Consider the following 24340-nt stretch of genomic DNA (forward strand, 5'->3'; position numbering starts at 1 on the left):
TGATTTTTGAAAAACTTTAGATTCTTCTTCAGAAAATGAACTTGAACCATTTACAAACACCTTTTTCTCCACAAACCTTTTGTTTTGAACATTTTTCTTTTGATAATTCTTACCACCATCATAACCACCTGACCATTTGTTTTGATAATTGTTACGAGAACTTGGTGATATAACAGGCTTTTTGTAGTAATTTTTATCTTTTTCAAAATTCTTTTGCCTCTTTGTCTTTTTCAAGCTTTTCACCTCAGACAGATTAATTTCTGTCAATTTGAACACATTTGTCAATTTATCAACATTTACATTCTCCAGTGGAAACTCGGAATCCGAATACAGCTTATCCGATCCCAACATCTTGTACACGACAAGATTAGGTTCGTCATTTAAGTTGTTTTTGGTTTTGAGTTTCGGAATGTAATTATTCAAGAAACACTCATCATCTTCATTTGAATCAGACTCCAAAACACTTTCAGCCATGCTTTTAACAATATCAGTCTGAACACTATCATCAGATGATGATGACGAAAATGTGATATCAATTGACTCTGGAAGTTTTATTTCATTTAAATCTTCTTCACCATTAACCAGCCCGGACTTTTTCTTTGAATAATTGTTTAAAACTGGTGGTGGAACTTGATGATACCCCACCCTGTTCCATCTGAACATACATCTTCGCTTGCTTTGTTTTTCCTGATGGGTTTGGGAACAATGTGTTGCAAAACAAAGCTTGTGGAGTTGTAGCTGGTTAATTTCAATTGAATGCGTTCATTTCCAATTTTTGCTTCTTGGAACTAAAGCTTCAATTTAGCAATTTCATCCAACTGTTGATTAATTAACTCTTCTTTCACCCTAAGCACTCCCGACAGTTGAAGATTTTCTTTTGTTGTTTTACCATTCCGTTCATCAGAATCTTTAACCGTTCGTTTAAGCTTCTCAAAATTTTCGATGATGTGACGATTTTCATGAAATAGTTTTTCATTTTCTTTCCTAGTTCTTTCTATGTCACTTTTATCATTTTCAATTTTTTTCAGTTAACTCTTTTGCTCGATCGTTTGAAGCTTTCAACATTTTATCCCGGTTTAAGATCTAATCTTCAACCTCTCTGACTCTTTTTGTCAGATCTTCAACCTTTTTGTTGTTAAGGTAAGCAATAGTACTACAATCTTTGGAGTTTTTCATGCAATTCTTGCAGTCACTTTCAATTTTAATTTTCTTACCTGACACTTGATTTGTATCAATCTGACTGACCTGGCTTTTTGACTCAGTTCCAGAACTATAAACTACCTCCAGTTCCTTTGCAGCAAGAACTCTGTCAGCCATCTTCATCAGGTTCTCAGCTATGAGCTCCTGTGATGTATCTATCAACGCATCATCAATCTTCTTTGTTTGCTGTTTCTTTTCTGCCTCTTTCTCTTTTTCTTCTTTCTCTTCCACTTTCTCTTTACCGCCTCCCCACCATTCTTTCCGTCTGGCTTCTTCTTCTTCAGCAAATTGCTGAATGAGTGCATCAACACTAATGGAATCAGGATCAACTGCGATATTTCCTTGTGGATCAAGGTAGCATTCTCTGTCGGCATCCCATCTCTTTGCTCTTTTGGCTTCTTTATAAGTGTTGTAGATTCTGCTCATTCTTGTTTGGGCTTTCATTCTTCTGTTCACAAACTTTTCTTCTTCTGTTCTGTTGTCTTTAAACGGAACAATCTTTGTTGCTGCAAACGCATAACCAATTGCGTCTTCCTCAGGCAATAGCTCACTCCAGTCATATCCTTCATTGTCATGAATGACTGCAAGAGCTCTAGACTTCTCTTTGTCTTCAATCTGCTTCATCCTGGGAGGTTCCGATTTATTCTGATGATAGATTGCTTTCTTGTAGTAATCTTCTCGGAACGGATTAGCAGAATCGTCAGCATAATCGTTTCTGCACTCGCGTTTAAAGTGACCTTTCTGTTTACATTTGAAACATGTCACCTTTGATTTGTCAAAACCCAACTTGGTAGAAGGTCCACCAATAGACTTCCTTCCAGTTATCTCCATGAAACGTTGAGCTCTTCTTACAGCACTGGCCATACACCACCTTATATCGATCAATTCCATCTCCTCCGGATCGATTTGATCATAGTCTTCTTTTGTAAGGTTGGTGTTGCCTATCTTTCCAGCCACAAGGCTTTCATATGATTCTAGCACTAAAGCTAAGAAGACCATATGTTGCTTTGCTGACTCCTCACTGAAATTTTGACCATTTTTCAAATCCACAGCGATGTTGCATTGAAATACATTCTTTGGTGCTGAATGCTGTTGACTTGAAGTACTAAAAGATCCTTGGCTTGAAGCATTGGATGACATTCCTCCATGAAAACCATTGTTTAAGCTTTCTTGATTCGTTGGTTGTGAACTTTCTGCTGTGAAGGCTGTTTTGGGAGACACGGTTTTTGGAATCATGCTCTTTGGATAATACAGTTCCACATTTTGCTGATATAAAGAATGATTGACTTTATTTGTTTTCTTTATCTCCAGTTCATGACTCTCTAGTCTTTCAATCAGCAAATCAAGCGTTAGCTCTTCTGACTTGATTGTATTCTTGATCATCAATGCAAAGTATTGCCAGTCCATGTCATCTGGCAAAGAGTCAAACAACTTGTCAACTAGCTCTTCTTGTGAATATATGACTCCATATCTTGCCAACTCCAGCTTTAGATGCCCAAAACGTTCAATCATTTTAGAAACAGACTCATTTTTCAAATATCCGAAAAATCAAACTCTTTTCTTAATTTTTCCCAAAGATCTTTTGCGTTAGTGTATTCAATCAATGAGATTATGTCTTCTCTCACTGACTGATGTATCAATGCTATGCACTTCTGCTCAGCCACAAAATTTTCTATGTCTTCACTTTCTGTCAAATTTTCACAATCTACTCTTCCATTGTTGAAGCCGTTCTTTAAACTTTTCCAGCTCGGGTATGCAAAAGCCTTTAACCATTCATCAAATCTTTTGGCCCACCTGTTATACTCTTCGATCTCCATCAGCTTTGGTGGTTTATTATATGTACCATACGCGCTTTCCACACTTAAGGCATCGGATAAAGTTTTCTTCGTGCTAGGAGAGTTTTCATTAGTTTAGTTTGACGTATCATCTCGAGAGTTTCCAGCGAATGCATACATGTCACTAAAAGGATTCATGAATTCATCCATTTTTAAGTACCTGAAACAATTTATCAAACACTTAGAAAATTTTTTGTGATTTTCAAAAATCTAACACAAATGCACTTGGATCGAATGACTTGTTCGATCGAATGGTATACACTCAATCGGTTAGCTTGTCCGATCGATCGGCTTGTTCGATCGAATGACCTGTTCGATTGGATGTCAAATGAATGACTGTAACAGCAATCAAATATGACGTAAGCAAAAGATATCAAATATCAACAATGCTGTCTGATGGATCAACTTGTTCGATCGGCTAACACTGATGATGTCAGTAACACTTTCTGAATGCAATCTAACTGAAATTGTCCGAGCGGTTATACAAACAAGTTGATGATGTCAGCAAATCTAAGAACAGCTAGGTCGTCCGAACGGCTGACATCAGCAACCAAGAACAGTTTTTCATAGTTTTTGATAAATTTGAGCAAGTTTTTGGACGAATTTTGTTATGAAAATTTGAAGGATTATACTTCTGATGATTGCGAATCGATCAATAGCAGATTTATCAAATTTTAACCGTAAAATCACTCTCAATTTTAAGTTTTTCCGGATTTATGGTGACAAAATGAAAAATAAAGCTAGACCTGAGTAGAAAGTAGAAGAATCTGTCAAATTTCTGGTGAAATTTGAGTCGAATCAACAGAAATGACAAATCTCCGGTGAAATTTGTCTTCGAATCAACAAACACAGCTCGAATTCCGGTGAATTCGTCTTCGTAGATCTCGATTCAGCTCCCTGATGCTCTGATACCACTTGTTGGTCCCTTGGATAGGATCTCTTCTGTGGAAACTTAGTTGAATCGGATATGATTAATGCGCGGAATTCATTGAATCACACAACAGATATACGAGAACAAATTCAACTCTGAATTACTGTCTGATCTTCCATTGATTGAATATGAAAGTATACAAGCTCCTTAGAAAGTTCAGACGGACATGAGTTTGCCAGAGACTGAAAGTATCAAAAGTTACAAATGAGCTGTTCGGACAGCTATTTATAGGCACAGTCAGGATAGAGTGAGTGCTGGCCGATCGGCTGGGCTAGCCGATCGACTGACATTGCTGACCGATCGAACAGCCTGTCCGATCGGTTGGGCTGTCCGATCGGTTGTGCTAGCCGATCGGCTGGCATAGTCAACACAAGTCAGCACTTAACAAAAACGCGCCATATCCTGACTTGCTATACATACAATACATACAAACATAAACTATTCACAAACATACAAAACATGACTACGTGCTGACGGAAGCTACAGACGTTATTGTACTAACAGCTTGCGATCATAACGATTCGTTCCTGAACTCACAGGCATCTATTAAAGCACAATCAGAATCACATTCAGTGGAATTCCAGTGATCATGGTCTTTTACACCTTCTTCATCAACCTTTTTACTAACAAATGTTTATAATAGATTGATTGCACCCTCAACATCAACAATCTATGATCTTCACCATCAGTCATTTCTTCTTTGAGTTTATTTTCCTCATGATTGATGGTCTCATATTGTTGTTTGAGAGTTACATGCGTCTATTTAATCACATCCTCTGTTCTACCGAATTTTTCTTTTAAAAGCATCCCACAACTCTTTTGAACTATTACAGTGTAATAGGCCGGCGTAGATTTCGTTTGGTGGTGCCCTAACAATAATACCGAATGCTTTTGCATCTAACTCAAACTTTTGATAATCCTACTCGGAGTAGTTTTCTGGTTTCTTTAACTCTTGAACTCTAGGATCTTCGGTACTTGGTACTATTGGAACATGTGGTCTTAATATAACGGACTTACAACATCCTGTATACTGTTGAGCTAGTACATGGGCATTCGACATTGCCAGATATTGTATTCTGATCTAACAAGAATCAGAGGCTATTACTGAAACTAGTGTTGTGGGGGATCGTGATTGTTTTGTGACATCCTTTTGATCTTTTTGAAAATCAGAGTATCGCTCAAAAACTTTGTGATTTGATACTTTGACTTAGTAATTCGATAAAGAAATAGTTGGTTATCGATTATATGAGCTAGTCTTTTTGTATTAGACGGATTGTGAAATCTAGTTTAATGTGACAAAGCTCTGATACCAATTGTTAGGTTCTGAGTTTCTAATTTATGTTTGTTTTGTAATGGAATAGTGAAAATGAATGAAGTATAAATACAAATAATGAATGCGGCGAAATTAAATACAAACAAAAATCTATAAAGTTATCATAACGTTTTCAATTCATAATCAAAAGATTACAATATTATAATTATGACTTTCACTTCCCCTCAGCCTGAACATATAACTTTCTGTTCGAACAAAAGGATAAAAGGTGATAATTAGATATCTAAGAGGTGAGATCAATTTATAGGAAGTACAAACATCTGTTAGCAATCAGGGCTGATATTACCCTAATAGCGACATCTATCATTCCTAACAGATTAGATTCCATAGATGTTAGAAACATCTGATAGAACCTAACATCTGTTCTACGACAGACAAGCAAACACTGTTATACAGACAATTGTTATATTGATTGACCTCTGTTCTTTAAACCTATGTTTGTTGATTCCGAACATCTGTTCAGGTTAGGGGCGCAGGTTAGTAGGTACTGGGGGGTGCACCCGCCCCCTCCAATGTTTCGCTTAGAGGTGTATAATTTCCAATTTTTGTTCAAAAATTTTAAAATTATATAGGATCATCCCCCTAATTGTGCCTTAATATTTATAGAATATAATATAAATCAAAGTAAAGTAAAGTTTGTTACCACTTTAAATCTGAAGGTCGTCGAGGTGAGTTGTAGTTCTTCTTCCAAGTTCCATTAATCTATATATATATATATATATATATATATATATATATATATATATATATATATATATATTATTCGAACCTGAATCGAATAGCCGACCTGACCCGAAACATAACGATAGGAAAAAAAATTTGGGTCCTATGACTTTACGCCCCCTCAAAACTTTTGGTTAAACTCCGCCACTGGTTCAGGCCTAAACAGATATTTGGTCATCTTCATCAGTGCTTTAACCTTCAACAAGGCTTTGGCCTTGAACAAACTTTTCTTCTTCTTTAACAGTGCTTTCATGTCTTCAACAGATCTTTAAGTTCTTCAAATAGATGTTAGTGTTCAACATTCACTATCTTTGGAAGAAGATAAACATCATGACTTGTTTATTTTTTGATCATATTGTTTTGACTTTTACAATAATTATTTTTTACAGATTCAACAATCAACACCTAAAACAGAAAATGCCAAAACTAAAAAACCCCAACCTATATTGGTCTTAGAAAAGTATTAATTTTGAAACAATTCTTGTTATATTTGGGTATGTTTGCCTATATTTTCAAGTATATTACTTATAAAACAAAGTCGGAAATTAGTTTGATACAATATTAATCATTTAGTTTACCTTTTTAATTGGCTTATGGTACAGATCATAATTATTCTACAAACCGTGAGAAAAAAAATTTAAATTAACACATACTAAAATACATACATAAAAGTAGCACTTTTGAATCATATCAGCAACTAAAAATTAATCAAGATAATTGATTTTAACACATATGTGAATGATATTAGCACTTTTCTTTAGGAAGAACTATATTTGCACATTAAAAAGAAAAGAAAGATCCAAATAAAAAATTAATTGATTTTTAGTATAATTATAAGGAATTTAATAAAATTAATATTCTTTAGGTTATTATTTTACCATTTTCTATAATTGGTTAGATGGCACATGACATTTTTAATTGGTTATTACAGTTTTTTTTTTATAATTGGTTATTACAGTTTGTATAGCAAATGTGATTTGTATTTGATGTTACTCAATTCTATTATTAAATACGGTAAATCGGACGTTACTATAACAAACTTTTAAAAAAAATACACAATAATTTATATTCTTTCTATCTATTATTCTTTCTATCTCTTGCTTGCTGAAAGACGTGGGGCATCTTTCTTCATTTTGTCAGTCTGATTTCTGTTCAAACGAATATAAGAACGACATCTCCATTTCGATTGAAGTTACCGACTCATCCGATTACGTCAGTTCATGCATTCCGACCTTTCAAGAACTCTTACAAGATTACAAGATCATATCTCGAAATATGCAATGGTATATGTATATCAAAGCTTCAAACCTTTGTTTAAGGTGGTCCCAAGCTCAACACGTTGTAATACTTTTGTTCACACGTGGCGGTGCCTGACTTATCTAACCACGTTTCGCTCATGCATGATCTTAGCATTATAATACTACACAAACAAGTATTGGCTAAGGAAAAAATCCTTCTCGAAACTAACGGAGAGAAATTTATATTTTAATTATTTTTTAGGATATGCGATGTGGCATAGCTCCCCCCACCACATCACCACGTTAGCACTAGGGATGAGCAAATGGTAACAATTCAGAACCAGTATTGAATTTCCCGAATCGGATCATTTTCGGTGTCGACTTCTGGCGTATTTGGTACCGGTTTTTATCTTCAAATATCTGTATCGAACCGTATGATACAGTACGGTACCAATTTTTGGAGATTTTCGATACCTGTATTTTCAGGACCGAGCTCATCCCTAGTTAACGCCTAAATCACCAACATGGGGTGCCAAAGGGAGGGGGGGTTACCCACCCTTTTAATCGTTTCTCAGCGGTAAAAAAATAAAAGCTATTTTAAAACTTACAATTTTTATATATACATTGTAACAACTCACCTAAAGTCTTTCACATAACTCACTCTCTAATCTTTCATTCCCAAATTGTAAGACATTGGACCGAAGAAAAGGAAATCGTTTTGGCTACGAGTTTGTGGCTATCGCCAAGCAAATGCCGCCAGAAATACCATTGTCATTTTGGAACGCCGTTTTTGCACAATTCCGTCAACATGTGGGTGAAACCCAGCGCAAGGTTTATGATATTCATTCATGTTTAGGGAGATCCAAGCAATGTTTAAAAGATTTGAGGTACTCTTCAACGAGGCGATGAATGACTAGTAGTTGCTAATGGGGGATGAAACGATTGAGGCGGCCCATCGTAATCACGTTTCAGCGTGACCAATATGAGAAACCATGATGAGTGGGATATCTGTTTTAATTAAATAATTTATTTATATTAGTTACGTGCTATTTATTTAATTTAAGTCGTTTTTAATGTATTTTATTTTTAAGATTATGTATCTTTTATTTTAGTAACGTAAATTTTTTTAATCATGTACTCTTTTTTGTTTCAGTTGTGTAATTTTTATTTTATTATATAATTTTTAATAAAAGAATTTAATTTAAATGAAATTAAAAAATGATACTTTAACTATGTCACTTACCTATAAATACATGAAAGGAAGTCCTATGTTTTTCGTTCTTCATCCACAATCTGCAGAATTAACGATGGATTCATTTCACATCATGATACTCTTAGCTATCTCCATGTTCCTCTTCTTCCTCCTCAACAACTTTAGAAGATCTTTGTCGAAAACTCTCCTCCCTCTACCGCCAGGACCTCCCGGACTTCCAATAATCGGAAACCTACACGAGCTTGACACCTCCAACTTTGCAGACTACCTATGGCGTCTTTCGAAACGTTATGGGCCCTTAATGTCCTTGCGTCTTGGTTGTGTACAAACCCTCGTTGTTTCGTCCGCTGAAATGGCGAAAGAAGTGTTGAAAACCAAAGATTTGATCTTCTGTAACCGGCCTGTGTTAACCGGCCAGCGGAAGTTGTCGTATGATAATAAAGACATAGTGTTTTCGCCATACAATGAGTATTGGAGACAGATGAGAAAGACTTGCACCCTTCATTTGTTTTCAATGAAACATGTGAACTCATGTCGACCTGTTCGCGAAGAAGAAGTGTTCGACATGATCGACAAGATTAAGACTCGAATCGCGAAGAAAGAGTTGGTGAATTTGAGTGAAATTCTGATGGTTCTCACGAGTAACATCATTTCCAGAGTTGCATTTGGGAAAAAACCAGTGTTTTCAGAACCAGACCGGACAGCACAGATAGTCCGGTTAAATGAGTACGATGACGAACAACAAGTGACACGGTTTAATGAGCTTTTATGTCAGTGTCAATCTATGTTTGCTACCTTCTTTTATAGAGATCATTTTCCTTTGATGGGGTGGCTGCTTGATGTACTTAATGGAAGCATGGCTAGACTCGAAAAGAATTTCAAAGACATGGATGAGTTCTATCAAGAACTCATCGATGAACACGTTAATCGAAATGAACCGAACAATAAGCAAGAAGATATGGTTGATATCTTGCTTAAACTCAAGCAAGATTCGGATTGTTCATTCGAACTCACTTATGATCACATCAAAGCTGTACTCATGGTGAGCTATATATTAACCGATTTTTTTCTATTAGTAGATGGTTTACGATTCAGCTAAGTACGTCAATGGATTTTTTAAACGTTCTTGTACATACAAATAGGTTGTTACCTCTGTAAACGAACTGCCTAAAAGTACAACGTTAAAAAATGTCCAAAAGTTCTTAACTGAATCCTAAACCACCTACTTAGAGTGTAGGGTATGGTGGGGCGGGGGTTTGGGGCATGGGTTGATACGTGGACCTCGAGGGGCATTGCTGGTCAGTTGCATGTTGGGTCGGTATGGCGGGGCGTGGCTAGCCCGTGTGGGTTGGCCACGTGTTATAATTTTTTTTTCAATTATTATAAAAATACACACAAAATTATATAAAAAAAAAAAAAAGCCTAACCACCTATAGCCTAACCAACCCAGCTAATGAGAGCTGGCCACGTGAAACCCAAGCCCACCCGGGGTGGTGACTTGGGCGTTTGTACCCAAGCCCACCCGGGCTCGATAGTAGTTTTGAATCAAGCCTTGGACATATGGCACATAACACTCAACAATCGGGACAAAGACCGATGTGCATGTACCCTTTTGTCTTTCAGCTATCAACGCCACCACATGATGCATGATTAACCGTCCTCAACTTTTAACGTTATTTTCACGAAATTAGTAAAATAACGTTAAAATTAGTATACTTTCACTTTTGCGCCCCGATGGCCCACACATATATACATTATATGCGCATACCGCAAGCGGAGCGGGCTAACTTAACTATATGCTGTATGTATATATAACTGTATTGGAATAATTAATGCAGAATATCTTGTTGGGAGGAACAGAAACAAGTGCTGCAACAGTGGTGTGGGCAATGACTTTGCTGATGAAGAATCCTAAATCTTTAAAGAAAATTCAACAAGAAGTGAGAAACGCGATCAGAAACAAAGGAAAAGTGCACGAGGATGATCTTTATAAACTCGACTATCTAAAAGCAGTGATCAAAGAGACACTTAGATTGTATCCAATTGCGCCCCTTTTACTCCCACGCGAATCACGAGAACGATGTGTTCTAAACGGATTCGAAATACCTAAGAAGACTCTAGTTTATGTGAACGCGTGGGCGGTTGGCCGTGATCCACAATGTTGGGACAGACCTGAAGTGTTTGAGCCAGAGAGGTTTATGGGTAGTAGTGTTGATTACAAAGGGACTGATTTTGAGTTGATCCCATTTGGGTCGGGTCGGAGGGTGTGTCCAGGGATGTCGTTAGGAACTGCGACTGTGGAGGTCGCTCTTTCGAACCTTGTTTACTCGTTCGACTGGGAAATGCCTGAGGGGACGGGTGAGATCGATACTTTGACGACGCCAGGTACGGTTGCGCGTAAGAAGAATGATCTTCGACTTGCTGCTAAAGTATATGATCATGGGTGCCGAAGTTGAGTAGGTTTGGATGCTTTGATCATGTGTTATGGTGGATTGTGACAAGTTAATAGTGTTTTTAGTCGTTTTGTTAGTCCTATAATTAGACGATCAATAAATCATAAAACTCTCAACATAATTAAATAATATCTTTTGAATATTATAATTTGTTCTGTTCTATACAAATTTACCGTGATTACGAATGAGTTTTAATTAGGGTTACTGAACAAGTTGAGCCTCGTCTAAGCTTGATCATGGCTTGTTTAATTTACGAGAGCTTGAATTCAAGTTTAGGCTCGACTCGTTTCGAGTTCACTTTTGAAGCTTGATTTCGCCTTGTTTGTCATTTTCCATCGACTCGTTAACTATTTATTAATTAACTTTTGTAAGCTTATCATGTTTATAATTTTTGTATGTAACTGCGTATTATTTAGTTAATTTTGTAATAACTTTATTATGTATAATAAGTATTATGTTGATACATATTTAATATATTAAATTTATACTCACTACAAGAAATCAGAGATTTAGGGGCGACAATTGTCGCCCCTATTGATACAGAAAATCGCCTCTAAAGGTATTAGGGGCGACATGTCGCTGCTAAAATGTCGACCCTAATGCCTCGTCACTATTGACCTTTGGGGACGACAATTGTTGTCGATAATGGTGTTGAATCTTTAGGGGCGACAATTGTCGACCCTAAAAGTTCATTGATGACATCAGCATATGACCTCACGCTTATACATTTAGGGACGACTTTTGTTGCCTCTAAAAGTCCATTCCTGGAAAAACTAGATTTTTTTGTTTTCTATTTTTTTGCCGTTTTTTCAAATACCAAAACCTGTTGTTCTTTTCGAGACATACCCAGCCATTCTAACCCAAACATAAAACCAATATCAAATCAAAAATAAGCCATAATAACATCACGTTTCACATTTCACGTTTCTAGTTAAGTTATAAGTCTAAAATAAAACATAATAAACATCAAGTTTCTTTTTTTCATCATTCTTGATCCTCATCCATGTTGTCTTCATTGCCATTCTTTGAAGCCTTCTTAGAGTTCATGAATTTTGAGAGGCGTTCTAAAAAACTTTCGTTTTCAAACAAACCATCAAGAAAATCCTACAAAATAAAATATAGATTATAAGTTCAAACAAACTACATATTTCCAAGCACAACATTAACCAAATGGGTCATTAAACCTGAGCCCACTATAACATACTTAAGACATCCAACTTTTAACCAAATCGGTACTAAATAGATGATATTAAACATTAAAATTGTGTTTGTATTTGCTGGATCTTTGTTAGATAACCTCAACTAGGTATTCACCTCTTTCAACTTCAAAAAACTTGTAAAAAATCTTTTCTTTGCAATGCATACAAAAATCCTAATAATATTAAAACCAAAGCAACAATTCATCCTACATCTAAATTAACCTGAAACATAATCAAACAAGAATTCAAACTAAGCAGATAAAACCCTAATTAACATTATCAAAAGCATGAAACAAAGATCCAGCAAATACAAACACAAAAACCCAAATTTTACCAAATCAGATCCACTAGTTAATCACTAGCAGTATCATAAACAACCAAATGTACAAAGAATAAAAGCATAAAACAGAGATCTAACAGGCATATTAAGAAGATGGGACACCTAGGGTTATGAAAGGGACGACTGTAACACACTTAAGAAATCCAACATTTAACATATTAAGGTTGATCCAACTTTACCTCTGTAAGTGCTGGAGGTGTTTGCTCCTTCTCATGAGGACCAACGCAACTCGGTGGTGCGAATCTAGATAGTGAAGGTTTACGCCCCATACCTATATAATGCCCGCGTCGAGCACCAAACACCTTTTCAAATACTTGAACTTCATTCACTTGTGACGAACTACCTTCTCCAAATTCGTCTTCTATGTTGGGTTCACTTTGGGACTCAAACTCTATCTTTTTACTAACCAAAACGAAACCAAAAACCAAAAAATGAACCGAAACGAAACAATCAAAACGAAAAAAAAAACTGAAAAGATCGAAAACAGTTTGGAAAAACCGATCGAAACGGAACAAAAAAAAAACCGAATCGAAATCGGCCAAAACGAAACAAAGAAATGAAAAAATCGAAACCGAACCGAAAAATCGACCAAAACGAAATGAATTAGGAGATCATGGTTTGCAATAATGATGTATAAGTACTGATAAAATTCAATATACTGACCATCTAAACAAAATAAATAACAATAATGATGTAAAATGAATCAGGAGATCATGGTTTGCAACAGTGGCGGATCCATGATTTTTCGTCAATGGGTGCACAATATGGACAAGTCTACATGGGTCAAATAGACCAGGGAAAACAGTCAGTTAGTGATATGTTAGAGTAAGTATGCTAAATTTAACCACTATCTAAAGCGATAAAAATAACGCAATCAAAACATGTGTACAGAGCAAATGGAGAGCAAGAAAGAACTTGATTTACTAACCTTTTAGTGGTGCATGACAAATGCTCGAGGCCTTGAGTGGGTGACTGCCTTCAAACTAATCCAAATACAAAATATGAGATTGAAGTCTGTAATATAATAACTCAACAGTAGCTAATTAACATCAAAGAATGACATAAATAATGACGAGTTTGAAAAAAAATAAGCATTTGACAAAATAATTTGATGACATATATAATTTCCTTTAACTCTTAGTCACTTATTTTTTCTAATGTACAGGAATTTAAAATTGACCGAAAAAACTCATAACAAAAATCAAATAATGTGATACGGTTGAAAAAAAATCAAATACACCAATAAAATATTTATTTTTTTAATCCTCTAACTAGAAAATTTAAATGTGGTGTCATATCTCAACTGAAAAAAGCTTGCTTGTGGAGGCACTCTGTAACTTTGAAAAAACAAATGAAAAGCGAGACCATAAGATCATCCCCCCTAATTGTGATTTTAACAACAGAATACACAGAATACACGGAATACATATGATTTGAACACCAAAAAACACTAAATAATTGTGATTTGAACATCAATCTTAAGGATTAAAGCGATTAGGGTTCTTACCTACATAAACCATACAGAAACCTTGCGATTTGAACAGCACATTGCTTCAAAAGGCTGAGAAATTGATGGAACAAGAGGCTGCTAGTAGCGTGAAGGGCAGCATTCTTCCTACTGGTGGCGTGGCAGGTAGGGTTTGGAGGGGGAAGGGGGAAGTGTTGCTTTGGAGGGGAAATGGAGAATGTCTGATGGGGGGAAACAAGCCCGCCAAGGGTTTTAACTCACAATTAGGGGCGATTGGGGAAAAATAATATCAGCCATTGGATTATTTACCTAATCTATGGCCATGACTTGTTGTCCAAAGCTAAAACACGGATTCGTCCTTTAGGGGCGACTTTTTATATGTCGCCCCTAAAGATGTCGCCCCTAATGCTCTTTTTTCTTGTAGTGACTACATAAATTTTGTAATGCGGTTACTTAGACTCGCAAGCCTACTCGAAACCGAAAAGTGAAATTTGGCTTAGACTCGATTATCATAGTTTATTTTTGTTCTCAAACTTGTTTACACCCTTGGTTACAATATCGGTTTTAACATTTGTTTTATTTAAAAAATAAAAAAAAAACTAAAAAAACTAAACCGTTTCTTTGGATTCTCACCAAAATATGATCCATCACCTACATGGTATATTAATGAGCCCAAACCACTTTTTTATGTATTTTATATAATTCATTAGTATTACTGTCAATCAATTTTTTTAACGGTAAATTTATTTTAATTTCTGTCGTCTGAGGACTTGAATCCAAGATCTTTCCCTGTAGTCAATTGATTCACCACTCGGAACTTTTTATCGGTCAGTGGGTTATGGTTTGGATTATTAAAATCCAAAGTTTCTATTTTATATTGATTATAATATAAATGCACCAATATTATAATAGATTATAGTACTTTCTTACGTATGTTTTTGTATTTAAAGGGAACGTAAATGGTGCAATTGAGGTAAAAGAAAAAATAAATAAAATAGCCAACCTATATTAGCTAAGTTGTGAGAGCATAAAATTAGGTGTTGTTTGTTTTTTCAGACAAAAATTGTCTGCAGTCTCATTTCAGTTGATTTTATGTCTGCAACTTAAGATGTGGTCTGAATGTCTGCAAGCTGAAAATATAATACTGTTTGTTTTTTATAAACTGGATATCGTCTGTATAACATAAAAAAAACCATAATACAACCACCACCTCCACATCCACCACCATTACACTGCCCAAACCACCAGCACCACCACTCAAACCCATTAACAGTCAATTTAAAAAAAAAAAAAAAAAACCTCAACAGGATAAAATCGAACAACCTGCATAATTAGCCTTTTGAAGTTGTTAAACCCTTAAAAAATACAACATTTTGGTTCATAGGCAACCAAACATGCCTCTCGCAGACTTTCAAAAATTATAATACTTCTGAAATTCATATAATCAATACATTATCAAACAATAAAAAGAAATATTATGCTTTTAATACGCAACACCCACACAATAACATGAGAAAGTATACCAGGGGCAGCGGCGGCGTGGCAGGGGAGGAGGAGGGCAGCGATGGCAGAGGTGGGTGAAGGGGCGGTGGTGGTGGCAGACGGAGGCGGAGTCGGTGGAGTTCATCGGAGGAGTCGGTGGTGGTGGTTGAGGGGGCGGAAGGAGAGGGAGCGGTGGTGGGTGAAGGGGCGGTGGTGGTGGCAGACGGAGGCGGCGGCAGGATGTTTGAAGGAGTTGTGTGAAGATGTTTGAAGGAAGGTTTCATAGCTTTTGTTTTAAGATGAAATAAGTCATTTTCAGATCTGTTTTAAAAAAAACAAACAAACAATCTTCAAGGGAAACATCTGCCCACCTACAAACAACAGTTCCCTTGAAGATGTTTGAAGAAAAAACAAACACCCCTACTAGTGTCACCAATATTTTGGTTCAAACCTATGGGCTCATACAAAGGATATATTTGGTTATCGATCTGTGAAAAGAAATGCATGCATATACCCTTAAAGTAATCATGTTGGGTTGGACCATTTTCATTTTCAATATCTTTTTTTTAAAGGTTAATTTCATTAAAGAGAAGCAAAACAAAGCATCTCCAAGATAGAGATACCTGCTAGCTAATACAAGACATCAATTCATATACAAAAAGAGCTCCATTCTTTCCAATCTACCTTACCCTCTTTAAATCTACTTCTATACCAAAGAAAACCCAACGCTTTAATATCAGACACCATATTCACCACATTGACCTCCTTATTACTGAATTTTTTCACATTCCTTGCTTTCCATAGACGCCAACAAGTCAATACAAGCACCCCATAAACCACCTCTTTCCTTATTATTGACCCATCAACCTGATCGCTCATCCCCAAGATATCCCTAATCGAGAACAAAAACAAGCTCGAGATCCTGCACCATGAAGCAATGCCTCCACAAACACCATTGGCGATATAACACGCCTTGAATAAATGATCCGTAGTTTCTTCTGTTTCTCCACACAACGAACATAAACTATCATCAAACACGATTTTCCTCCTAGCAGTAATAGTGTTGGCCAATTATTGGCTGAAATGGGTGGCTAACGTAATAGTGCCACTCCCATTGGCCCAACAAATTTATGCTTTTATCTCGCTTTAAAATTACGATTTTGCCATCAGTTTAAAATTATGTTTTTACCCTCATATAAAAATAAATTTACGTTTTTGCTCCAGCTAAATTTTTAAATTTTTCCTTCGGTTCAAAATTACGAGTTTGCCCCGTTTAAATTTACACTTTTGCAATTAGTTTTTTCCCTTAAAATTACGATTTTGCTATCAGTTCAAAATTACGTTTTTACCCCACTTAAAAATAAATTAAGGCTTTTGCTCCCAGATAAAAATTTCAATTTTGCCCTCGGAGCAAAATTACGATTTTGCCCAGTTTAAATTTATAGATTTGCCATTAGGTTTTTTTCTCACAGCTATGTTACGATTTTGCCCTCAACTTAAATTTACATTTTCTCCATCGTTTTTGTTTGTTTTCATGGTTAAATTACAATTTTGCCCCCGTGTAAAATTGCAGTCATGCCGGCAGCTGACTGGCACTCCACCATTGGTCCATTTAATTTACGATTTTATCCCTGAATTAAAATTATGATTTCGCTCTCAGTTAAAATTTTGTTTTTTCCCTTCGTTTTAGTTTTTTTTTAGCAAAACTATAAAAGTTTTTTGTTTTAATTGGTTAACTCCATTTAATTTTTTCTCGTCTCAAGGAGCTGCCTAACACTCGCTTATTAGTCATGAAAAATTTACAGTTTTGCCCTGAGCCGAAATTTACGGTCTTATCATCTATGTTTGTTTTTTTAATATTTAAAGTTATTTGACCGCGCAGTGGGATGGTACGTTATTGCGGGCATCAGATTGTTATCAGTTTGATTAATTATAGTATACCATGCAATCATTATAGAAATCAACATATATACTATACTATACTATACTATACTATACTATACTATACTATACTATACTATACTATACTATACTATACTATACTATACTATACTATACTATACTATACTATACTATACTATACTATACTATACTATACTATACTATACTATACTATACTATACTATACTATACTATACTATACTATACTATACTATACTATACTATACTATACTATACTATACTATACTATACTATACTATACTATACACTATACTATACTATATACTATACTATACTATATACTATACTATACTATATACTATACTATACTATACTATATACTATACTATACTATATACTATACTATACTATATACTATACTATACTATACTATATACTATACTATATACTATACTATACTATACACTATACTATACTATACACTATACTATACTATATACTATACTATACACTATACTATACTATACACTATACTATACTATATACTATACTATATACTATACTATACTATATACTATACTATACTATACTATACTCTATACTATACTCTATACTATACTCTACTCTCTACTCTACTCTCTACTCTACTCTCTACTCTACTATATACTATACTATACTATACTATATACTATACTATACTATATACTATACTATACTATACTATATACTATACTATACTCTATACTATACTCTACTCTCTACTCTACTCTCTACTCTACTCTCTACTCTACTCTACTCTACTCTACTCTACTCTACTCTCTACTCTACTCTACTCTACTCTCTACTCTCCTCTCCTCTCCTCTACTCTCTACTCTCTACTCTACTCTCTACTCTCTACTCTCTACTCTCTACTCTCTACTCTCTACTCTACTCTACTCTACTCTACTCTACTCTACTCTATTAATAGAAAGTTTTGATGAACAATGATATAAGTATTATAAATATATTTTTTATTTCTTTATTATAATTTTTGAGCATATACTTATTTCTTGATTCTATTTTTGGAGATTTTTTAAGTAATATGTATTTATTATTTATTTTGACTTTTTCTAATAAGTTGCATTTATTAACATTTAAAAAAAACTAACTTCGCGGCTATGTTTATTTGATATAATGTTTTTAAGTATTTCTTTATTTTTGGATTCTAATTTTAAACGTACTTTGTTTTTCTTTTATAACTTTTAAGATACGATATTTTATAAACTGACATCGTTTACCTTCTTTCGTTATTTTAATAATATAGTATACTGCTTTATAAAACTCTAAATACACTGTTGTGACATGCTTATTTAATATGCATTTCGATAAAAGCTTTGTTCAAATTTGAATGAGTCAAATATAATTGATTTTTTTTTTGTTTATGACCGTGAAACTGGACCGATATTGTCTAAACACCTTTGGTTGCAGTACAAGTACCTTTTATATCATAAGCTATAGCCAATGTCGGTGAAGAACAAAACTGATAGTCTGAACAACATTGGTACTACGTCAATTTCAACCGAACATCGGTACCGGCATTTATACTTTTGAAACCTTTATCGGTATTTATTTATATAGTTTTTTATCCATGTAAATTTATACTTTTGAAACCTTTATCGGTATTTATTTTTATAGTTTTTTTATTGATGTAAAATAGTGTAGATATATTTTTGAGCATATCATGACTTTATTGTTTGGGGTTGATATTTCGGTCGCTATACAAAGTGTCGATTATGGTACCAATAATTTTCTGAATTGAACCGATATCAACTGATTTCCCGCCGCAACACGCGGGGGAAGTTCACTAGTTAGAATTAAAATCAAATTAATTGGTGGGCTAACAAGTTGTGTAAGAATAAATATATTTATTATATTTAGAGTTAAATGTCATTTTAGTTCCTGTGGTTTGGGTTATTTTGCCAATTTAGTCCAAATGTTTTATTTTTCACCTATAGGTCTAAAAAGGTTTCACCGTGTCACACCCCGAAATTATCAGAGCTGGTGTGACTGGACCGGTATCTTCATTGCACAGCGGAAGCAAATAAGCTAAGACTTCTAGAAAATGAACGCCACTAAGTGCTCGAAATCCCGTGGGTTCTCTTATTCTAACCGTTCCGTAGTTTTGAAAAATGCAACCTGAGAAAGAACATGCGAAAAATCAACATAAAGTTGAGCGAGTTCATAGTTTGTCTTGAAAAGATTTAAAATAAATCTTTTTGATAACCGGTTTTAAAAGTTGTGGAGAAAATTTAGTGAAAATCATTTTCTCGGCATGATATATGAAAAATGTGAGTCTAGCCCACGAAAATCTTTGTGCATTGCACGAGAGAGAATGGGCCGAGCCCAAACGAACCTTTGTAAGCAGGATCAGCGCGTCCTCTTACTTAGGTATAATTTGAAAAACGTTACCAAAGTTTGTAAATCCATGTATTCGTGAGTTTACATCAAATGAATCTTAAAAACATTTGAAAGTTCAGTTTGTAAGTAGGTATGTAATGCGTCTATGAACATGTTGATCATTAATGTGTAGCTAAGACATTAATATGTGTGCCGACATAGGAAGCACTCAACCCGGTAGACGATTTAAGTGTCGATTCACTTCGACAGGGACACAAAAGCACTCTAAGTGGCCGCACAAGGACCGTGAGTGGGGCTCGCCCGTACCCGATAGATCTACCCCCTGTTCCGTGGTCCTTAAAAGGATTAATGGTGCCTAAGTTAGCGCCTATTCGCACGTGATCCAAGAGTTCATTCCATAGCTTAATCATACCATAGTAAATATGTATTTCAAAAGAAAAAGGGGGACATAAACCCATTGGGTTGTCTCGTTGTTCGTACGCAGAACAACCCAGCCCCGTTGTAGTAACTAGGACATTCCTGTCACTAGTCATGAAAATCATGCACGTTTTGCAAAACCGGTATGTTCAGTATAAACCTTCGTAAATCTTTCGAGTTCGTTGAAATTCATTTGCAACATGTTTATAAATATGTGTTTCCGTTCATCAAAATATTGTTTGTTTTTGCAAAAACTTGCATGTCTTTCCACCCCCGAAAACATTTGTAAAAATGTAAAACAGTAAAAAAAAAGTGGGGGTTATGAACTCACCTTGATATTCCTGTACAAAGCTAACTTAGTGTGCTTCCGTAGTGTCGTTCCAAGAACGTGAAGTAGCTAGCGTGCAACTATGACATTCCTACGAAGGAATACTTATAAGTTTTCTAATAAAACAACGTAGTTAAACTACGTGTCCGAGCTCTACCGCGTCGTTAATAAAACGACCCTACGAAGGTGTTCTTATTATGGTTTGAAATAATCAACTATGGTTATTTGATCCCGTTTATATTCGGGATAAAACTAAGTCTCGAAAACGACTTAGATTCCGAGTGTTTAGGATATATATATATATATTTATATAAATAAATATACTTATGAAGTCGTGTTGGTTATCGAGAATTAGAAGTACGTGGATGGGTCAACGTACGTCTCGTCGTAGCTTTCATAAGACGTAACTAAATAAATACATATATTTATGTTCGAATCGTTGACGTTTGGAATAAATATAAAACATTACATTATATTTATTTTACAAAAGTATACGGACTAATCACGTTTGAAATAAATAAAACGATTACATTTATTTTGTAAGGTCGCACAAATTAGCGACGTTTAAAAATGAATATAAGCCATTGTATTCGTTTTAAAAGAATAATTTGGGTTTCAAATAATTGAAAGAAATATAAATAATTATATTTACCTTAAAAGATTTGCGAATACTAAACGTTTGTAATAACTATAAAAACTACATTTAGTGTGTACAAGGGTTTAAAGTCGTCGTTAAAAATAAATATAAACCGTCATATTTTATTTCATAAAAAAAATGTACGAAGTCGATGTGTGAACTACATATTCGAATCCACAATGTTTAAAATAGGCATACATGTTATATTAATTGTATAAAAGTGCTCGGAATATCGTTGTTTGAGGTAATTATAAACCTTATGTTTATGTTGCAAAAATGTCGGGTTTCGTTAACTTATAACTTGTTTGGTAAATCGTAGGACGTCATCAAAATAAATATATATTTATATCTGTTTTATAAGAGGAACTCGAAGTTCGATAAGTGTCGTTTTAAACAATAAGAATTAGGTCTGGTATTTCGGATTTTTATGGCAAACGAACAGAGTTTCCTCTGTTTTTGGAATAACCCGACCATAAAAGTCGTCGTCTTTTGCCAAAATTCAACAATGATTCAACCAATAAACACTATATATATATATATATAAAAAAATCTCGTTAAATATACCAAAACGTAAGCTAGTATCTAGTTTAGTCGGGTCGAGCTCGGTCGCGTAAAGTAAAAGTCTAACGAATCTATATATAAAGTTTAACGCATTGTTAAAACTTTACCGGGTCTTCTATGACCAGTTGACCATCCTTGACTTCTGTTGACCGGTGTTGACCCGTGTTGACCAGTTGACCGAACCCGAAACCAAGAGCTGCTGATTTTGACCGAACCAAACTGACTTGTTTGACCTAGAGTAAAACTGACCGACGTGTACCCGAACCACTATCGGAGTCGTGTGCCTGACCCGACACCGAACTGAGTCGCGAACCCGAACCATTCTGTCGACTGTTTTGAACCGTTGACCGAGTCGAAGCTGAGTTGACCCGGTTCGACTGTGTTGACCTGAACTAAACTGACTCGAACCACCCTAAAGTTGATCTGAATCGGACCGTTCACGAACCCAAATCCGTCATCAAGGGAACCTGAGAGTCGCTCGAAACTGTTCACGGTGACCGGACGTCACCTCCGCCGCCACTATTGCCGTTGATATCCACCAAATCGTCGGCCACACGGTGTTTTATCGAGGACCCGCGGCTGCTATGACTCGAGAGAGAGTTACCGGAACCACCGCCGCCGTCGACAACGGCACTGGCTCCGCCGGTTCTCCCTTCTTCTTCCGTATCCTCTTCTGCTCGGCCTCTCTCTGTTTCTCTATTAAATCTACCAGGTGTGGGGGGGGTGTCAGGTGGTTGGACTGAAGCAAAAAGGGTGGGGTTTCACCGGAGAATCGACGCCGGTTTCTTCGATTTAGAGAGATATCAAAGCTGGGGGTTTTTGGAGAGGAGCTAAAGGTGGGTGTTTGTGTATTTTAGGAGTGAATCAGCAATGGATAAGGTTAGGTGCCTTTATGCTTCAATAGAAACCACATTGGTATGGCCCTTGTATTATTTAAATAACTATGAACATTACTTGTACGCATGAACAACATGATGGCCTTTTGTCATGTATTTCTTTTCTTTTTACTATGTGGGATGAAGAAAATGTCTAGAAATTTGTTGACCAAGTAGCTTGAAAAAAACTAATATAATAATGCTACACATACTAAAAAAAATATGAGGATAACATGTGTTAGGAAAGTGGCTGATAAAGCCAATCCAACGATTTTTCTTTCTGTGTAAATGAGTACAAGAACTAAAAAGCATGAATAAATTAATTGGTTGGTTGTCCAAATTGTTCACTAGCGAAGACAACTTGTTTTGTTTTGTTTTTGTTTTTTTTTTTTTTTGCTATGGTTTCAACCGTGGATATAAAAGTTCGAAAACGAAGTCAAATATATCATAATATATTAATGTCGAGACGTAACTCGCATCCGGTGCTTCCGTTTTGTTGTCGGTGCGTTCCTGAAGTCGCGTTTTTTTTTCGTTTATATTTGTGCCTTCTGACATTCAAAAGCACGATAAATTCGCAAAAAAAACAAATCCGTATGCTTAAATTATACGTATAAAATTCGTATTTGTTTGCGTTGTCAGTATTATGTACGGTGTCAGTTCGTTTCCGTTTATCGTTCAGCATATTTCCCCAAAATCACTGTACGCGCATTGTAACGTCGGATAAGCGTCCCTAGGCATTCCAGTAGCCTAATTTACTTAATCCGTGCCTTAAACACTGTTTCTTATCATCTTAAACGTTTGTTAATCGTGTAACTAGAAGCCGTTAATTACCGGTTGTCACATTCTCCCCCTGTTGCAGAAATTTCGTCCTCGAAATTTAGATTATGTTATCTCCGCAGAGTTGTGTCGTTCCTAGGTATGTCCGAATAATACAAAAGTGAATGACCCCGTAAACGAATTAAAACTTATTCGAATTATATGAATGTAAAGACATTTTGCATCAATAAGAATCCAACGGTTTAACTGAGTTTGTTCTAGAAATCGGTGTCAAGTGAACGAGATGTTGTGATACTATCACCAATGTGACTAGGTTTACTTGATTCAACACAAGAGGAATTTCGACCAGTAGGATTCCAAATGAGCGTTCACAATATGCAATTCAATTGTTGAAACAATAGAAATTACTATCAACGGAAACTTGCGTTGGTTGTTATATGATTGAAACTTGAATTCGACAAGCTCAAATAAATAGAGTCATAAAAATGATTTGTCAACTATCGAACCAATACATGAATAAGATAAATCAACGTGTTGACATTATTGAGTGCAAGGATACACCGAAATGAAATACAACTGAACCTGGTGTATCATCGTCTTAATACATAATTGCATTAAGACTATTTGAGTGATTAGTCAAACAAAGAACATACGTAGTTTCGCATGAAGCGATTGATCGTGATTAGTACAAGCCACAAGTTTATACCGACGCCACAAGGTGTCGTAGTGAATGAAATAATTCAACAACAGCGGTGACCGAACAAGCATCACCGTGTTTTGCATGAAACAATCGATCATGATTAGCCCAAGCTACAAGTTCGTTCCGACACCACAAGGTGTCGTAGTGATTGGAAAAATTCAATAGCAGTGATCAAACAAGTTCACCATGTTTGAAATCAGATGAAAGGTTCAACGAAGTAAATCTGAATGTTTGTTTCAAACAAATCTCATAGGATTTTCGATTGAAAATGAAACAAATAAATAATGCTTTTCGATCGAAATTGAAAGAGTAATAAATATCACAAAATGTT

The 24340-nt window shown here is 35.4% G+C and overlaps 1 protein-coding gene and 2 long non-coding RNA genes across 3 annotated transcripts; 1 reads left to right on the forward strand and 2 right to left on the reverse strand.

The window, feature by feature from the left end:
• Positions 1-8551: 8551 nt before the first annotated feature.
• LOC110917437 (cytochrome P450 71A1) lies at positions 8552-11094 on the forward strand. Its single transcript, XM_022161993.2, has 2 exons — positions 8552-9515; positions 10312-11094. The coding sequence occupies exons 1-2, from the start codon at positions 8568-8570 to the stop codon at positions 10927-10929; spliced, it is 1566 nt and encodes a 521-aa protein (XP_022017685.2). The 5' UTR covers positions 8552-8567; the 3' UTR covers positions 10930-11094.
• Positions 11095-11802: 708 nt separating this feature from the next.
• LOC110917430 lies at positions 11803-14291 on the reverse strand. The gene is made up of 4 exons (XR_002580567.2): positions 13973-14291; positions 13394-13448; positions 12645-13239; positions 11803-12030 (listed from the first exon to the last, which is right to left on the reverse strand). It is a non-coding gene; the product is annotated as an uncharacterized LOC110917430 (long non-coding RNA).
• A 4246-nt stretch (positions 14292-18537) lies between these two features.
• On the reverse strand, positions 18538-23673 carry LOC118487400. The gene is made up of 3 exons (XR_004881765.1): positions 21765-23673; positions 20463-20550; positions 18538-19492 (listed from the first exon to the last, which is right to left on the reverse strand). It is a non-coding gene; the product is annotated as an uncharacterized LOC118487400 (long non-coding RNA).
• Positions 23674-24340: the final 667 nt, after the last annotated feature.

This window comes from Helianthus annuus, chromosome 2, assembly GCF_002127325.2.
Source record: "Helianthus annuus cultivar XRQ/B chromosome 2, HanXRQr2.0-SUNRISE, whole genome shotgun sequence".
Lineage (NCBI taxonomy): Eukaryota > Viridiplantae > Streptophyta > Magnoliopsida > Asterales > Asteraceae > Helianthus > Helianthus annuus.